Below are 19894 nucleotides of genomic sequence, written 5' to 3'. Positions count from 1 at the left end.
ACTGTGGTGCACAGGAGTGCACCACACCGCCCAGGAGTGTGCTTCTGGAGGTACATTCCCCTGCCTTTTCCCCTGCCAGTCAGGTAAGCAGAGGTGAGAGGTGGAGGGTGGGAGCAGGGGATCTGCCGCCCCCAGAGGGGGACTGGCAACCCTATACCCCACTGAGGCCCATCTTCTACAAACGCCAACTTCTCTAGGCTTCACTCATAAAGTCACCAGGAATTTCCCAAGAGCTGGCAACCCTACCCAACAAGCATATCAGAACTATATACAAAGAGATCAGGACAGACAAGGGGATTGTTTCCACAAACCCAGAAGAACCTCAAATTGGCAGAAAAATGTCAAAAGTGGGGATTGGTTGAAATGGGGAGGGGACTTTAAAAAGTCAACAGAATTTGTGAGATGTAAGGATTGGGGGGTACAGAAAATAGCAATGGAAGGAGGTAGAGTGGAGAAAGTTGTGATGGGGGAAGTGGTGAGTAGGAGAAAGAAAAAGGGGAGAAACTGGGGCACCAGGCTGACGGGATTTTCATCCCCCCCTAAGTATTTACAGGTTCCCCCATTTATTAGAACTAAATGCAGTAACTTTTATGCAAATACATTTTGCTCTCATTTATTTAGCATGGTCTTTGGCTAGTTACAAAACAATTTAATTTGGCCAGAATTTTAAGCTGTTGGGTCACAGAATGGAGTATTTTAGTATAAATCTATTTCCCTTGTTAGTATTCCTAATAACTAGCTGAGATATCTTTTAGCTTGTCTCCTGTTTTGCCAGCTTATATCTCTGCCTTGGTAAGGGAAGATTTCAAGGATAATTTTGTTTGGTTTAAAAATCAAGGCTTCTTGGCTCATAGTTGAGCATTTTAGTGTAGATCAGCAATAGAGTTGTCTTCATACCAGTATTATAGACCATATACAGATGCATTGGGACCTTTTTGCCTCTTATTACTGTATGATAATAATTATGAAAAAATAGCATTTGATATGGAACTCTAACAGAAAGCCAAGCTATTTTTTCAAGGTTTATATTTTGATATTTCAATGGTAGTTCTAATGCTCCTGCTATAAACTAGAGAATTCACTCCAATTGGGAATAGCATCCAATAATAACCCCAACTTGCTTTTATTTTCATATGTAAATTTATCTAGAAAGTAATAATCATATTAGAATTGTAGTTTAACTGATGAAATGGTTTTCCAGCTCCACTGTTTTAGTTAACCTCTTCAAAGGCTTCCTATGAATGAGGGGGGGGGGTGAATACCCATTTATTCATCGTAACTATTTATTTTTTCTTCCAAACATCTAAATTTTAACAACTCTGCATGACACATAATTAACATTTCCATTGCAAACATACAGATTTATACAAGCTCGTGTCAACAGATATCCAAATTTTCTATAATTACTGTTTATTTACATTTAAACAAAATATGAAATCAGTATGTAAATGTAATGTTTATTGTAGCTAATGCAGCAGGTGATTAGTCTCAAACAGATTAGTCTCAAACAGCAATATGTAAGAAAATCTGGCTAATATGGAAAATGAGACAGGCTTCAGTTTGTTTGCTTTATCTAGTATTTTCGAACTTTTAGATTTTGTAGTAAATATCTGCTGGTCCAGTACCACAAAAAAGGAAATTATTATAAAATAATAAATAATATAAAATAAGCATCCTTAACTAATATTCTGCTATACTTAATATAAGCCTAGATATTGTTGCACAATAAAAAATGGATGGTTTACAGCTAAAAATGATATTCTGAACATTACAAATCTTGTATTTGCAAAGGTAAGCTCTTACTTTTAAAAAATTAAAAACTATTTCACAAAAAGGAAAACCTACTCCAACCACTCTACTTTCTTATCTTTCCACTGAAGTGTAACAATTTCTTGGGAATCAGAAACTATAAGTCAACTTTATAAAGTTATTCATTTTCACACAATGGAGCCATTCATTTGTCAGGATCGGGCCCAAAACTACCACTGGGATCTAAAATATTGGTTCTATTCATAAAACAGGGTTGTACTTATCTGTATTCATCTGTTGTTCATCGAGCGTTCTTCTGTGCAGGCACACATGGGATCTGCACATGAACAGGCCAATTGTGGACATTCTAAAGCTCCTAGAGGCACAAGATGCTTGCCTAGCTTTTTTGTGTGCTTTTCCCCCAGGTGTTGCTATAAAAGGCAGGGCAAGTGGCTCCCTCCCTCCAATGTAGAAGGAAATTAACAATAATAAAGAGCACATGGCGGGGAAGGAGGGACAGATGCGTGCCTGCACAGAAGAACACTTGATTAACAACAGTTACACATAAGTCCAACCCTGTTTTCATCGTCATGACTTCTGTACAATCCCCCATGGGAGTTTAGCAAGCTAACTTACCCAGGAGGTAGACATGTAGCTCTTCAATGAAAAAGACTATTCAGGACTGCCTTGCCAACAGCTACATCCATTCTGGAGTCTACATCAATAGCATAATGCATGATGAATGCGGATGGTGTAGACCAGCTGGCCACCTTACACAATTTCACTATAGGGATGCTGAAATTAAAGGCTGACAACGTGGACTCTACCCTTGTAGAATGCACTCTTAAGTGAAATGAACATGGTTGTTTAGACACACAACTATTTAATTCAACTAGCTATTTAACTGAAATAATCTGATGAGGTATCAACTGAATCCACAATAGCTCCCAGGCTGGGTGGGGTGGGGGACTTTGCACAGTATAGCTACAGCAACTCAAAATGACACAGATAATGGGAAGACATAAACATAGGAGGAAAGGCGGAATGTGAATAGAATGGCAGGGAAAAGGAAACCATGGGTGTGAAAGGAGACCTGAGGGGACAGCAGGTAAGGTGAGTGCTGGTTGAGCAAGGGGACTGCAAGGGACAGGGAGGAATGAGTTGGAAGCATGGGAGGCTTAAAGATTCTACCAGCGAGTTGATCAATGGTGGCTTACATGCATTTAGTCTCAAGTCTCCAGAGATCACCTGGTTGTCCACCCTGTACTGTATGAGGTGAGGGACTGGCAGAGAAGAGAAGAACACTATCACCCTGTACCATGAGTCTTCTGGGCCCCACTTGTTATAATCTATTTTATATTATACAGAAGTAAATAGAGTACCAAGAGGAGGAGCTTAAAATTAATTAAATAATGGTCCTCTGAAGAACGCAGGTAGAAAAGTTTCCATGTCTACAAATTTACCATTAATATACATAAATGTTTATTATACAAAGATATTAGACCTAAGAAAAAGAGCAAAGGCATGTATTTTAAAAGTATAGAAACAAAAGAAATGATGTATGAATTTGCAAAGTCGGCTCTCATAGGAACATGCTATTTCCTTATGCTCACATGTGTATAGCTTAAGGATTCTTACCCAGGCAAAGTTGATGAAGATGGTGGAGGCAAATCAGGTGTTAGAACATATAGGCTGTTGTTCTTTGGCAAGTGCAGAGTTTTTAGAACAGTCTATAGAAAAGGAAACATGCAACTGGAAGTTACCAAGTGTCACTGTTAAGCATCCTTTTATCAAATCAGTTATGGTTTATTACAATCAAATAAGGAGTCTTGCAACATACTCAGTAACATAACATACTGTTACGGAATTTTTTTTTTAAGTACTCTGCTTTAATTTTATTTTTCCTAACAGCTATCACCTCTATTAATTAAGACACAAAACTGTGATCAATGAAGAAATATGAGCTTTATTTCATAAATAAAAAGCCAGATGCTATGTCTTGTTAGGACACAGGGCTTTTTTTGACCCGGAATGACCCAGAACAGCATTCCTGAAGCTCTTTAAAATACCTACATAAGTGGTTTCACGTGGGAATTTTTGAAAGGGCCTATTTTGGCCATTCTGGGCCTGGATCAGGCCCAAAACAGCCAGGAGGCTTTTCCCGCCACCCAGCACCAGCCTGATCCGGGCTGTTTTGGGCCCTAAATAGGCCCGAAATTGCCAAAATGGTGCAGAAACGGCTTGGATCAGGGATGAAACAGCCAGAACCAGGATGGAGTTGGGTGGGGGAGGGTTCCCCTGCCTGGCAGCGACCTGGTCCAGGCTGTTTTGGCCCCAATCCGGGCCGTTTCAGCCATTCTGAGCCCATTTGGGGGCAAAAAAGGCCTGGATCGGGCTGGTGCCAGGCAGGGGAGCCCTCCTCCGGCCAGCAGAGGCCCGATACTGGCCATTTCAGCCCCAATCTGGGCCATTTGGGGCCAGAATTGGTCCCAAAATGACCAAAAGGGGTCCAAAACAGTGAGGATCGGGCCCAAAACGGCCAGGATTGGGCCTCTTCCAAGAGGGGGAAGACTCCCATGCTCGGCAGCAGCCTGATCCTGGTCATTTGGGGCCCAATTCAGGCCCAAATGGTCAGGATCATGTGTGAAATGGCCAGCATCGGGCTCCTGCCAGGCAGGGGAACACTCCAGCGCCCAGCAACTGCCCGATCCTGGCCATTTTGGACCACTTTTGGCCATTTTGGGCCCAAGTCAGGCCCAAAAAGGTCAGGATCGGGCCTGAAACAGCCAGGATCAGGACACTGCCTGGCAGGGGAGTGCTCTCCCGTGTGGCAGCAGTCTGTTCCAGGCCAATTTGGGCTGTTTCTGGCCCATTTTGGCCCAGATTGGGCCCTAAACTTCCAGGTTCGGGCTGCTACCCTGCAGGGGAGTGCTCTTCCTTGTGGCAACAGCCTGTTCCAGGCTGATCTAGGCCGTTTGGGGCCTGTTTTGGGCCAGTACCAGGCAGGGGAGTGCTCCCCCATGACAGAGCGGCCCATTCCGGGCAGAATTGAACCCCGCCCCCACGGAGCACAGAAGTGCTCCCGGGGTGGCCACACCTGCATCATGACATCACTGTTATCATGCAGTCCCAGGAACGCATGCAGGCTGCGCACACAAACATATTAAGAGGCCACCACCTCCTTCCAGGAGTTGCTCCAGGTGAGAGTTCCCCCACCTCTTTCTCCAGAAAAAAGCCCTGTTTGGACTTAGGATATATGCCTAAGGATCAGCCACAGCAGATAATCCCTTATCCTTTCAAAGCCAATTGTTTACAGAATAAAAGATAAAATTGTTATACAAAACTAAATACAAACAATTCTTCAGAATCAAATTCTTCAGGAGACAGGCACCAAAACAGGGCTGATTGACAAGACAGTAAAATCTCTCTGTAATATAAACATGCTAAATGTCTGGTACCACTCAGGAGTTTTGGGTATCTTCCTGAGAGACTGCTTATCCTTAATTCTTAATTAATTCTTGAGTACAAAATGAAAACAAGAGAGATATTGTTGACATTCTCTCCTTACTATAGCGCTTCCTGACCTGCAGTATTCAGTGTTTTAAACTGTGTCAGAAGGAATCTGCTTACAAAGAGAAGTTTTTGCCTTCTGTGTGAGAGGGCAGCTCCAATAATGCTCATACATAGGTCTTTAGACTAGGGGACATAAAAAATTTCCTTTACATATACACGAACAAACTTTCTTCCATTGTCACAATAAATTACACCATTTCAACAGTTTTGATGCAGGCAGCTCTTCTAAGAAAACACATGATCAAATGCAATACAAAATGTAGCTCTAAACTTGGAAATCAAGAAAAGAGAGGCTGCACCAATTCAGGGTACAAGCAGAGGAAAAAAGAACAAGGTGCTTTCAGGAAGATAGCTTTATTGACAATTATAGATCCCAATGAATTTTGCTTACAGCTTCATCAGGGGATCTATAAAGCAGCAGTCTCTCCAACCTCCCAGCTTAGTGAAATGATTAAGACAATACAGAGCAAGGAATTTAAGAGAGAAAGGTTATCCACAAGGTGTAGGTTTAAAAGATGTTCAGAATATCAAGAGAGCCCAATTCAAGACACCAGAACTATCTAGACTAGTAGGACAGGGCACCAACAGCAGAAAGAGTATACAAAGGGTGGCACCAATATTATTCTGCAGAAGTTGAATTTATAATAGGCCCTAAAACTTTCCTTACGATACCAGGGAGTAGAAACTGAGCACAGACCTTCAAAGGATGTAATAGGAAATAGCTGCTGGAAAGAGCTCTTTCCAGTGAGGCTTTTTAAGAATGTGATTAAGAGCTTTTATATGGAATTAATAATAAAATCTATTGGATTGCACATTTGTCCAAACTACATTAAGTATCCATAGTTACATTTTATGTATATTGATTGCACATCAATTGTTAAAACAGATGCACCATAACACACAGGTTTCTTTTTTATATATATATAGTTTTATTTCTAATGCCGTCTACATATCAACAGAACAGCCAACAAAAGATACAACATTCTGCAACAAGTACAGGAACTTACACTGTCTTCTACGTCTCCAGTCTTCCACCCCTTCAGCAGCATTTTTGATGCAGGAATTTGAAGCTCGTTTTCTAAAATGTGTTTGATTTCTCCTGCAAACAAAAACATTATTGTTGTTAATATTTTTCTGTACTCTTCTTTACGAGTTATTGGCCACAATTACCTCAGCAGCAAAGCAAAATGTTATTAGGTGTTGGAGTACCGGACATTTAGTACTCCTGCTGTATTTTAAGACATTTCTTCCACACTTTTAAATACCTTAGACAAAACAGAAAATTTGAAACAAAACACACTCTGTTATGTTTAAAATGATGTGGGGAGGTGAATATAAATTTCACCCAGTGAAGGAAAAAGTTGTAAAAATATCAAAACGGTATAAACAGTGACAGTCTTCAAAAATAAGTTATTTGTTTTTCCAAACTCTGGTAAATTCAGTTCAGTGACTGGCATCCAAAGCTGTTTTTGTGTGCTTCCCCCTTCCTGTTGTATCACTTCCTATCCATTCCTGAGAGCCCCCCAACCTCAGGAACAACTTCTGAAGGGCACAAAGGACTGTAATAGGAAGGAGCGCAAGAAAAGGCTTGGGATGCAAACCAACAGACTCAGTGTACAGCAAAATAAAAGAGTTTGTTTCTATTGTGTGATACAGATGCAGATCTTCATATATAATCTGAATGGCCCAGGAAGGGTTTTTTTTGTTTCCCAAACAATACATCTGCTCTGACCAGTAGCTGCCAGGGACAATTCTAGTGTGAATAAAGCAAGATGGTTAAAAATATGCTCCAGAAAAATTCATAGCCATTCGACAACCAGCAACTATCTTATTGCGATAGCAATGGGCTACATTACACAAGTCTGTTTAGCTCAGTGCTGCCTGCCATTTGAGAACAGTTGTCTATTACTGCACCAGAAAATGCTTTCTCCCAGGACTCCCTTCGAAGAGGATTTGGAAACTTCATTTGGTTGCCAGTATGGTGTAATGGGTTGGAATAGAATCTGAGAGGCCCAAGTTCAAATCTAGACTCTGCCATGGAAATTTGCTGAGTGACTTTTTTAGGGCCAGTTACTCTGTCTCATATTAAACTATATCATGGTTTTGTTGTTCTAAGGATAAAATGGAGGGGAGAACAATCATATTCAGGCGTGCCAGGTCTCCCCCATTCTGAGGGATTCTCTGCTGCTGCTCACCTGGCCAGTGGGGGAAATGGAGGAGAAACAGGAGGGCAAACAGGTGCACATGCCCACATGCCTAGTCAATTACATCATCTCTGGTGTGACCTCAAACAAGAAGTCACGCCATTGCTGATTTAGTAAATATCAGCCCCCAAACTCTATGTTTTGGGCCAACTTTTACTGAATCAGCCTAGTGCAACCTGTTGCTTCCGAATAGTTCCAGAAATAACATAATCAACCTGACACGCAGGTGTGCATGCATGGGTAAGTAATTATCACCTCCCATCCCCTACAGCCTCTCACCTCTGTTTTTACTATAGGGAGACCTGACAACCTTGATGATATTGTAAGTGACTTTGGGGTATAAATATCTAAATAAATAAATAGGTGCAAAATGCCATAGCCAAACTCTTGTCTATTAGTAATAAGTGAGGACCCACAAGGATTTGTGGGGGGCATCTCATTTCCATCTCCCCCACCATGTCCTCTTTCCTTTCCCTGCTCCCCCATAGCCTCTCTCCTTTTCCTGCTTCCTTCTCGCCCAATTAATAATAATAACAACAACATTTGATTTATATACCACCCTTCAAGACAACTTGGCGTCACTCAGAGCAGTTGACAAAGTATGTTATTATTATCCCCACCACAATCACCCTGTGAGGTGGGTGGGGCTGAGAGAGTTCTGGAAGAGCTGTGACTGACCCAAGGTCATGCAGTGGAGGAGTGAGGAATCAAACCCGGTTCTCCAGATTAGAGTCCTGCTGCTCTTAACCCCTACACAAAACCGGCTCTCATAGCTCATCCAGCACCAAATGCATTGTGGGGAATCTGCAAGGACTTATGGGGGTACTTCACTTTCCCCTGTATCCCCTTCCCCAGACTATTTCCTCTTTCCCTCCTTGCAGCCTCCAAATGCTCACCTTTCCCTACATCTTCCTGCTCTTCAAACCCATTAAACAACTTACCTTTTATCTGCCTCCCATCTTCATCCATATTTATTAACTTCATTTATATACTGTCTTTCTCTATAAAGAGGACCCAAAGCAGCTTACATCATTCTCCTTGTTTCTGTTCTATCGTCATAACAACCCTGAGAGGTAGATTATGCTGAGAGTTTGTGAATGGATCAAAGTCTCCCAGTAAGCTCCCACAGCAGAGTGGTGGTTCAAACCTGGGTCTCCTAGATCCTGCTCTAACCACTACACTTCACTGGCCTGGGGGAGGCGGGCTGCTGTTCAATAGTAGCAAACAGCCAGGCCTGGATGAGTCTTGCAAGTCATGTGATATCAAGGCACCCAGTGGTTGCGTCTGTGCCTGGCCCCAATGAGTCCTCCCTCAAAGGCCCAAACATCCCTGGAAAGGGCACTACCCCCTCCTCCTGCCTTTTACTGACAGCAACAAAGCCTGGAATACTGGCTGACCTGTCATGGTTGCCTAGTAATAGACACTGAGAGCATCTAGTTAAAGCTACAGGGGCTTCTTTTTCATTTTTTCCCTGCAAACTGGTGGCAATTTTCAGGTGTGTAGGAAGCTCTGTCTTGTCCATTCATGACTCTAGTCTCCAGATTTAAGTATCTTCAGGTCAGGGCCACTTGGTTATTAGTATATAAGATTCTTAATCAACTGCTCTGAATACCCACATGTTTCTAGGCCATATTCAAGGTACTGGCTTCAATTTTTAAAGCCTTCAGTGATCTGATTCCTGGTTTTTCAAGGAGGATCTATTCCCACAGGAATCTCTTGAGAATTTTACCTGGCTGCATCTTTAGTTTTCCAAAGTGGATGAAAACATTTTCCTTTTTCATGTTAACTGGTTTCCTCTGTCTGGTTATTTTGCCACTGTTTTACGTTATACAACATATTTTTTTATTGTTGTAGTTTTATCTTCGTTGCTGTAACCCATTTGAAACCTGATGAATTTTCGTAAAGTATATAAGTAATTTTTTTGCACTTGAGATGGCACCTCGCCTGTGGAAGACTCAAGTTCCTTCACCAAGCTTTTGCCCCTCCATATCATTGAACAGTCCATTTCTCATTCACTCTTACTATTCCTGTTACTGAACGTTTTCTTAACTTGGAAGATTTCTTATTCCCTATGATCAAGCAGTGCTACAATGTCAGCTGCTGAAGACATAAGAAATCTTTGTCCTAACATTCATTTTTTAACTTTATTTTTCTTTTCTGTTCCAAAGTCATTCCTCTAAATTTAAGCATTCTCAGACATGGTTGTTGTTTTTTTAAGCCAGCCACTCAATGCATAGTTCTGCCCATGAGATCAAGTGCCCCCCTCCAAAATTGTATCATGATTAAATATTTAATATTTATTACTCTTGTGCATTAACTAGATATCCTGCAAGACCCTGATGAAAATTAAACCTACATCTTTATTCACTGGGGGTATCACATAGCTCCATCTCGTGGATGTTTGATACAACAGCACTGAAAACTAAAAATGTTACAAAGCTTGACAGGAGCATTTACTGCCCCCTCCGATGGTCACTAAATACACTACTTTATTTTAGGTATACACTTAAAGGTAAACTGTGAACGTTTTCTTTCATATGATCATTAATGGTACGAATGAGGCATAGAAGAGAAGGGTCCAGAATGCTGCTGATTTTAAAATTCAATGACAAAGATTTTAATAATAATCATTGCTGTAAACTCACTCGAGAAAAATGCCAAAAGTATTTTCATTTTTCATCTTTTATTATAGTAGCTCATTATGGGTTTATGTGAAGTGGGTATTTTCATCCAAAAAATGAAGATGACTTCCCTTGGTTCCAAATGGTCTATTAAAAAGGCCTCTGTGTTACAAGTTTATCCCTTTTATCCCTAGTGACATATATCATATTTTAATAGTGTGTAATCCTGATATCCCTATTTGTTACCCGGGGGGGCGGGGGGGGAGTTGGGAGCACACATAGCCAGGATTCTCCAGGCAGAATGAAATTCAGTAAGCTAGCAAATATCTTCCTATGAAGTTCAGCTATTGAACCAGCTACTGTAAACGTAACCTAAAATGAGTAAGAATTGGTTGGATCCTTCCATGCACACAAAGGGGGGAGCTATTTTTACCAAATACCCTTTTCTGCAGCACTGATTTTCCTTCATGTTATTTTCTGGGGGCTCTCTTGTCCAACAGAAGCATCATTTCAGGGGACATTTTGGTCTGCAAGAGAGGCAGGGCACGGGAAGTCACTCTTCCACAGATGGAAATCCTTCCATTTGTAAAAATTTTGAGGAGATATAAGCCATTGTGTAAATATATAGAGTTATGATACAGTCTTGAATATTATGGACAATATATAGTACCAAAACTATGGCCTAGTTCATGCCACTGTTACCTTCACCTTATTCAAACTTCATGATAAATGACAGTTTACAATTCATAGTAATGAAATCTGAATGCAGACACCCCAAAAACGAGCATTTAGCTGGTTTTTAACTGCAGTTTATACTAATTGTGCCATCAAAATTCACATGCCAATCTGTTGATGAGCAGCACCTCTTGCAGCAGCCTGAATACAGATAATGCAGAACAGGTAACATGCCCTACCTGCTGAGAGATGGAGAGGCAAGAAGCAAACAAACTAGAGCTTGTTACTTAGATCTGCTAAACTAATCAGTTTGTTGCTCAAAACCTACTGTAAAGAAGCCATGGTTTACCATGTTGTCTGCATGCAGCCAATGTGGAAGCAAGATCATGTCTTCTAGCCCCATTCATCCAACACATTTACTTAAAATATTTATATACCTGCCTTTCCCAGGAGGTATTCCATCTTTCTCCTAGGTATCTCATCTGCCCCATCCCCAATACCACTGAGTATCTAGCTACAGGAATAATGTCTGAATAGGCTGTAGGTACATAAAATCCAGGATCAAATTTCATGGAAGTTTCTCTCCAAAGATCTGGAAACAAAATGCAAAAACTGGTGCCCTTGATAGTTGGATTTTACATTTGTTTATCCTATTCAAATATTATACCTATGGAAGATGGGACACAAAAATATGAGGACATGCTTTCCCCTCATGTTTACGGAGGAAATAAGGAAAAGTATCACCTGAACTGGGCAAATGAAAATTCAAGAAGTACCAATGAATTTATTGATGCAAGCAATCATGGTTATTTATAATTATGAACAAATGAAAGAGTTTAAGACCTTCTTTACAATTTCTCGAAGGTATCTGAAATTAGCCAGTACCTAGGTCCAAATATAAAGAGAGACTACTGTGAATCTGGTCCACTGGCCTTTTGTTTATTTCACCTTCTCAAACCCAGATTAACCAACAAAAATCTATTCTTGTGGATTCTCTGGATTAAAGAGGCCTGTCAGAACAGTACATTCTTTATGTATGCTATAAAAACTGTTGTAAGATTTTCCTAAGCTATACCTAGAAATCTAAAGTAATGGAATGTTATCATCATGGCTGGTTCAAATGATGACAACATACATTGTATATAATTTTGTCAAATATAACTGTGCAAGTCTGAAGTAGAACTATAATGGGCAAGCAGAGAACAAAAGTATTATTTGTATTATTCCAAACTGCAAGAAACTAAGTGAGGCATAAGAGAATGAAAAGCAAGCATGGGGATGGGATGAGGATGGTGACCAAGTACATGCGCTGCAGATAAATTATGTGTACCACTAGGTGTCACCCTCTGATAAGCTATTACATATTAAAAAATAAGAACCAATCATTTCACCTTAGCTGACATGAGACAAACTAATGCAAACCAATTTGCATAGGATTTTACCTATTAACTCTTAATTGGACATATATTTGTAAAGGAAATTTTTGTAAGCTATCTCAATTGAAGAGCATCATTAACAGTATTTTATAATTAAAACAAATGAAAAAATATTTTTCCTCTTATCAGAGTGGTTTATGTCACAACAATGTAAATTAATAAATTCCACATCCTCTACTTTGATAAAGCGGTAAAATTTGCCTAGCATTAAACTAGAACTCGTACTGCAAACATTGATACTGCTGGCATTTTTTGAGACTTGTAGCAGTAACAAGGATACAAAGACTCTATGAACCTTTTAAAGGTACATGGAGAAGACCACAAAGCTGGCAAAGAACACTGACGGCAGAATTCTCAAATAGTGACAACAACATTTCTTACATATCTTGGCACAAGACTCCATTCTAAACCAGGCAAGCATCTCCCCCATAACCACCCCAAAAACAGTGATCACAATCCCTGGCCTCTATCACACTGCATGAAAATTTTGATACTTTATAGATCTCTGTTACATAAAGTTGCCCCCGCCCATGTTTTCCACAAGCTGTCATAGCACCATAGCTTTTGCCAATCATGTGTATGCATGCTTCCAGCCTATGAAGAAACAAGAAAAAAAATGTATGCAACATAATTTCAGCATGGGATGTTACAGTTATCTTTGTTTTGTGCATACATGCCGTGGGGACATGTTGACTATAAAGTGATATGATGCATTTTTGTAACTAATGACTGTTGCTAAGAGGAGGTTAAAAGATCACTGATATGGGCTTTCAAGCTGAAAACAGGATTTCAATCAGGAGGAAAGCCTTGAAGGAGAATGTGAACTTTGGAACAAATGGAAACAAAATGTAAAAGAGGGTTAACATACCTGTAACTTATGTTCATCGAGTTCTTCTGTGCTGACACACATGGGGACTGCGCAGGCGCAGGCCAGCCGCTGGAGAATTTTCCATAGCTTCTATAGCTCCGAAGGGGCCGTTTGTCGCGCGCCTCAGCGACCGTTTTCCCGCCCAAACGGTCACATGCTCCTCCAGCGACCAACGGCCCCTTCCCTCAGTTCTCCTTTGCCGCCGCTTGACCAATACACTTAGCCATAACAGCTTAAAAACACCAACTCTCGTTACAGCCATCACATTGTCGTGCATTGGAATTCACAGCGGGGTAGGAGGGAGGGTTGTGTGTCAGCACAGAAGAACTCGATGAACATAAGTTACAGGTATGTTAACCCTGTTTTCATCTTCGTTCTTCTGTGCCTCCACACATGGGAGTGTACCAAGCTTCACACAATAAGGAAGGTGGGGTGAAATCCAACACAATTTTATTAAAGAACAAGAACAACAACACTATACATATACATATATACATCTATACAAGATGTATAGTGATATATAAGTACTCAATATTCACATATATATACACATAATATACATATATACATCCTTTCACTCAAGGGTACCTAGCAGGTACGCAAAGAAACCTTTTCCAAGACTCCCTTAGGAAAAAAGGGAGTGTAGGACAGCCTTGGCCACAGATACATCCTGCTCCGCATTGACATCTATGGCATAATGCCTTACAAAGGTGTCTGCAGAGGACCATGTGGCCGCTTTGCAAATGTTAGCCAGGGGCACACCCCTGAGGAGTGCTGAGGAGGATGCTTGGGACCACGTAGAATGGGCCCTGACATGAAGTGGGCAAGCCACCCCAGCTAGGGAATAGGCCTTGCTAATGGCCGTCACAATCCACCTAGACAGGGTCTGTGAAGAAGCCCTGTTACCCTTGTCCTTGGCCCCAAAGCACACAAACAGGTGAGGACTTGATCGGAAGTCCTTTGTCCTATCCAAATAGTAGGCTATGGTCCTCTTTAAATCCAGTGAATGGAGGGCCTTCTCCCCTTTCGAGGAAGGGTGAGGGAAAAACGCAGGCCAAGCAATCTCCTGCGAGAGGTGGAAAGCGGACACCACCTTAGGCAGGAAACCTAGGCAGGGACGCAGGACCACCTTGTTTGGATGAAATACCAGGAAGGGAGGGTCAGATCGCAACGCAGACAGCTCACTGACCCTCCTAGCAGAAGTCACGGCCACCAAGAATGCCACCTTGTACGATAACATGTCCAAGGGGCAGGTTGCCAGCGGTTCGAATGGAGGCAACATAAGACGTGAAAGCACCAGGGACAGCGACCATTGAGGCACCGGTGCAGACACAGGTGGGTAAAGGTTGAACATGCCCTTAAGGAATTGACGGGATTTTGGGTGAGAAAAAACTGTACCACCCTCAACTCGGGTGTGAACAGCCGAGATAGCTGCAAGGTGGACCTTGAGAGAGGAAACCTTCAAGCCCAGGTCCCGCAGGTGGCACAAGTAATCGAATATAACCCCTAGAGGGCTGCTGGCAGGCACCACCCCTTTGGCAAGTGCCCATATTTCGAACCTGCGCCACTTGGCCGCATAAGAGCGCCTAGTGGATGGTCTGCGAGCATTCAGGAGGACCCTCTGTACCTCCTCCGAAAAACCTATAGGGGAGGAACGATCCGCCAAGCCGTCAAGTGCAGCTTCCTGGGGTCGTGATGGACTAAGCTCCCGTTCAGGAGAAGGTCTTGCCGAGGGGGCAGACTCACATATGTCCGTTGGGACATCCGCAGGAGCTTTGGAAACCAAACCTGCCTTGGCCAAAAGGGGGCCACCAGGATGCAGTCCGTCCTGTCCTCCTCTATCTTGCACAGGACCCTGGGAATCAAAGGGAATGGAGGAAACATATAATGCAAGCCCTGAGTCCACATACACTGGAAGGCATCCCCAATAGAGAGGGGGTCGCTCCCTGCCCTGGAACAGAACATTTGGGCCTTGGTATTCGCCGCTGTTGCGAATACATCTATATCTGGATGACCCCACATCAGAAAGATCGGCCCAATGCACTCTACGTTCAGTTCCCACTCGTGGTCCAGCAGAAAGACCCTGCTCAGGGCATCCGCTCGGGCATTGTCCGACCCTGCCACGTGTAATGCACGAATTGTCACGCCATTCCTGATTGCCCATTGCCAAGTGAGCGTGGCTTCCCTGCAGAGTGCCATGGACACTGTGCCCCCTTGATGATTTATGTAGTACATGGCCGTCGTGTTGTCCGTCTGTACCAACACCTGGCGATTTTTCAACAGTGCTGTAAGGGACACAAGTGCGAAACGTATGGCTCTTAGTTCAAGCACATTGATATGGAGGGTCTGTTCCCTCTCAGACCAGACACCTTGCACACATACATCACCACAATAAGCCCCCCAGCCCAGCAGAGAGGCGTCAGTGGTAACAGTGACGTCAGGGTGCTGATAGCCAAAAGGCGCCCCTTTAAATAAATTTTCATCAGACAACCACCAGTCCAGGGAGGACAGGATGACCCTTGGGATGGAGAGCTTGAGGGACGGAGGGTGCTGCATAGCATCGTACCTCCGCACAAACCAGTTTTGGAGAGGGCGCATATGCAGCCTAGCGAAGGGGACCACCGAGGTAGCCGCTGCCATATGACCTAATAAGCACTGGATAGTGCGCACGGATTGGAAACGGTTCCTCTTAAACATGGACACAAGACCCCTTAGGGATCTAGCTCTCTCCAAGGGGAGCAAAGCCTTACCCTCCACGGAGTCCAACAGTGCACCAATGTAGGAAACCTTGCAGGTGGGCACCAGCTTGGATTTTTCAAAGTTTACCAAGAACCCTAAGCGGTCACAAGTGCTAAGCACCAAGTCAATGTCCCGCATCAGCCTAGCCTCTGACTCAGCCACAATGAGCCAGTCATCGAGGTATGGGAAGATGGTACAGCCCTCCTCACGGAGGAACGAGACCACAGGGGCCACACATTTCGTGAACACTCGTGGGGCAGTGGAGAGACCAAAGGGAAGCACCCTATACCGGAAAACTCTATGCTGATAAACAAAGCTCAGGTATTTTCTGTGCTCTTCCCATATCCCCACGTGAAAATATGCGTCCTTCAAATCAAGGACTGCAAACCAATCACCCTGTTTCAGTAAGGTGAGCACCATTGTCAATGTAACCATCTTGAATTTAGTGACCTTGAGGAAGGCATTAAGACCCCTCAGATCCAAAATGGGGCATAAGCCCCCGTCCTTCTTGGGTACCAGGAAGAACCTAGAGAAGAACCCTGTCACGGATTCCTCATAGGGCAACTCCTCCACAGCACCCTTGGCCATAAGCGACACGATTTCCGCATCCAGCTCGTCCATAGTGTTATTTACAGCTGTCAGGGGTGAACTGCACCTAGGCAGCTCAATGAATTCCAGCCCGTATCCCTTATCAACAATCATTAAGACCCATGAGTCAGATGTTATTGACTCCCACTCGGAAAGGAGTGGACGCAGTCTGTCCGAAAAATTTGGGGATACGGCTGGCGTGTCCCGTCAGTACTGCCTCCCAAGACCCTGCTGATCCTTCTGCTGGGCCAGAGGCTGCGACGGGCGAGGCTTGAAGGGTCTACGCCTCCTGGGTTGTTGTGGGGGGGCGTAGTGCCGTTGTGGGTAGGCAGGATACTGTTGGTAGCCCGGTCACTGCTGCTGGAACCTGCCCTGGTAATGGTACGGGGCGTATCGTGGAGCGTACCGTGGCCTGGAGGCGGGCTTGTCCATAGGAGCTAAACCCCAAGGATCGCGCCGTCTGCCTGTCCTCTTTTTTCTTCTTGAGGGCCTCATCAGTCGAGGTAGAGAACAGGGAGTCCCCCTCAAAAGGCAGACTCTCTACCCGAGACCTCACCTCCTGTGAAAGGGCCGTAGACCGTAGCCAGGAATGACGCCTGAGGACTATGGCCGAAGCCATCCCACGTGCAGCAGTGTCGGCAGCATGGCTCCCTGCGTTCATCTGCTGCTTGGACAGTCGCACAGCCTCGGTCTGAAGCAGGGAGACCACAGCCTTCTTTTCAAGAGGCAAATCCCCCATGTAGGACGCCAGCTTCTCCCACAAATACAGTTGGTACCCTGCCATGATCGTCTGATAATTGGCGATCCTGAGGCCCAGGGAGGAGATGGAGTACTGGCGCCTACCCATCGCGTCTATCTTCCTGCCCTCCTTGTCAGGTGGCGCTGAAGGTGGGCCCGACCGACGAGGCTGGAATTCCTCCGTCACCAAGGAGGAGGGTGGAGGGTGTTTCGCCAGAGACTGCCAGGTGCCCTGCTTCACCTTGTACATTTGTTCTATCCTCTTGGACGTAGCAGGCTGATCACAGGGCACCTTCCACACCCTTTCCACGATCTCCTCAATCCCCTCTAACATGGGGAAGCCAATGGTAGCTGGGTTGTCTCCATAGATTCTCTTCAGGAGCTTGTCTTTGGTTTGGGGGGTCGCCGAAGAGATATCCATCTCAAGCGCCTGTGCCATACGGGCCATCTGATCGGAGTAAATCTTCAGGTCCTCGTATGGGGAGCTGGTGCTCAGCGCCACATTGTCATCCGGGGACGGTTCCGACCAGGTCTCGGATCGGTAATCCCCGACGCTCTCAGCCTCTCCTTCCTCGGAACCGTGCAGCGACTCTTCTCCCCGGAACGGCGGAAGGAACCAACCTTGCGCCGACGTCGATGGCTTCGGATCCGAGTACCCGAAGCCGACAGGTGCCCCTTCCCACTGACAGTGGTAGGCTGGAGAGATGTAGGAGGAGGCCTGACGATGGCGGGATCCCACCGAGTGCCCGGAACCGACGCTCCCAGTCTCGGAACGGCGCCTCTCACGGCTGGAAGCTGTTGGGGGTCGATGATCTGGCGACGGTCGGATCCGACGACTGGTCGATGGACTCGGATCCGCGACCACCGGGGGCCCAAGTGGTACCTCCTCGAAGGCCACCGGATCGGGTACCTCCTCAGGAACCGGTGAATCCAGGTGGGGAGAAGGCGTGCGGGGGATCTCAATCACCTCTTCCGTCGGAACCGAGCGTGGCGAACGATGGCGGTGCACCTTCTTAGGCTTCTTGACCGGCGGTTCCGACGAGGCCCTCGGAACCGACATTCCTCTGGAAGATGGGCTCGTTGTGGAACTCCACCGCTTAGACACCTTGCCCGACGCCGACTTCCTCGGAACCGATGCGTCCCTCTTCGGATCCGACAGTGGACTCGGCACCACTAGTCTCGTCTCAGAGTCGGACGCCCTCGGATCCGATCGAGACTCAGAGGCGCTTCGGGGTGGTTTCACCGAACCCTGCGCCGGAGAGGCGGCTCTTGACACCGCAGCGCTCGTCGGCCTGGATCTTACTGCCGACTTCGCAGAAGCCACTGAGCCCGTTCATGAACGCTTTTCAGCAGAGGGGCTTGGGCCGGCCTTGGGGGAAGGCAACGGAGTACCCTCGGACATGACCTTCTGCCACAGGGAGGAGTTCAACCGGGCCTTGCGCTCCTGCCGGGCCTTGTTGGTAAAGCCCTGGCATATCTTACAGGCTGGGACATTGTGGGTCTCCCCCAGACAAAACAGGCACAGTTCATGGCCATCGGTCTGGGCCATTTTAGTGTGGCATTGGAGGCAATGCTTGAAGAGCGCCTTTGAGGCCATCTTCAGGGGCACGCTAAAGAGGGGTCAAACAGTCCGGGTCGTAATTACCGAGTCCAAGTCAAAGTCCAAATCAGCAAGCAGAAGAGTAGTCCGAAGTCAAAAGTCCGAAGTCAAAAGCCAAAAGATCAATCCAGAAGTCAATAGCACACAAAAGCACAGAGCAACGAAGCTCACGTTCTCTCCAAGCGGCAGCAAGAAGAGAGCTGAGGGAAGGGGCCGTTGGTCGCTGTAGGAGAATGTGACCGTTTGGGCGGGAAAACGGTCGCTGAGGCGGGCGACAAATGGCCCCTTCGGAGCTATAGAAGCTATGGAAAATTCTCCGGCGGCTGGCCTGCGCCTGCGCAGTCCCCATGTGTGGAGGCACAGAAGAACGAAGATGAACTAGTGTTAGCAGTTGATCCACCTTCTTCAGCAGGTATATAAGGAGAAAGGCAGCATATGGGACATTGGAAAGGAGCTGACCAGTGACTGGAAGGCAAAAGATATACAGAAAGTAGAAATTAAGAGAACCACCAACCAAGACCTGCCATGAGCTGGATGAATGAGAGGCTGAAGGCAAAGAGAAAGATTCTTGATCCAGAAAGAAAGGAGTACAGCCTAAGAAGGGTCTAGAAGATCTGTGGCTGCACCTGTGAGGCGATAGGCAGAATGCCTCAGCAATACTAGATGGAAGACAGTAAGATAATTTGAGTCAGCCACCTGCAGGTACCATAAGGAAGCTGCAAGGCCAATCTCCATCCATGGATAAGCAGGATAAGTATGAGGGGTGAACGAGGAGGGAAATCAAGCTATTTAATTTAAGCAGGGATAGTGACTATTAGAGGCTCATCTTATTGATAGTCTTTCACTGATGGAAAGAATTATATATGCATTTGATTTGCATGGGGGGTGGAGTCCAAATAAATGTTGGGGTTTTTTGTATTTTTTATTTACCAGGGGACCTGACTGATTAACGGGGGTGGGGAAAATCATTGGGATCTTATCGGCTTATCACACAGGCCATTTAAAAATATGCTATCCTATTAACATAAGGCTGCCTTATACAGAGTCAGACAACTGATCTACCAAGGTCAGTACTGTCCACTATGACTGTCAGCAGCTCTCTA

The 19894-nt window shown here is 44.9% G+C and overlaps 1 protein-coding gene across 1 annotated transcript in view; it reads right to left on the bottom strand.

Moving 5' to 3' along the window:
* FAF1 (Fas associated factor 1) overlaps positions 1–19894 on the bottom strand; it is a 403775-nt gene that overhangs the window by 321655 nt on the left and 62226 nt on the right. The window contains exons 5-6 of the mRNA XM_054980952.1: positions 6330–6421; positions 3388–3479 (exon numbers count right to left, since the gene is read on the bottom strand). Of these exons, the coding sequence (XP_054836927.1) occupies positions 3388–3479; positions 6330–6421 (184 nt within the window). The remainder of the gene's footprint in view (positions 1–3387; positions 3480–6329; positions 6422–19894) is intronic.

Source organism: Eublepharis macularius, chromosome 5 (assembly GCF_028583425.1).
Source record: "Eublepharis macularius isolate TG4126 chromosome 5, MPM_Emac_v1.0, whole genome shotgun sequence".
In the NCBI taxonomy this organism is placed as follows: Eukaryota; Metazoa; Chordata; class Lepidosauria; order Squamata; family Eublepharidae; genus Eublepharis; species Eublepharis macularius.
Note: the sequence above shows the minus strand (reverse complement) of the source record. Positions and strands in the feature narration are given on the sequence as shown.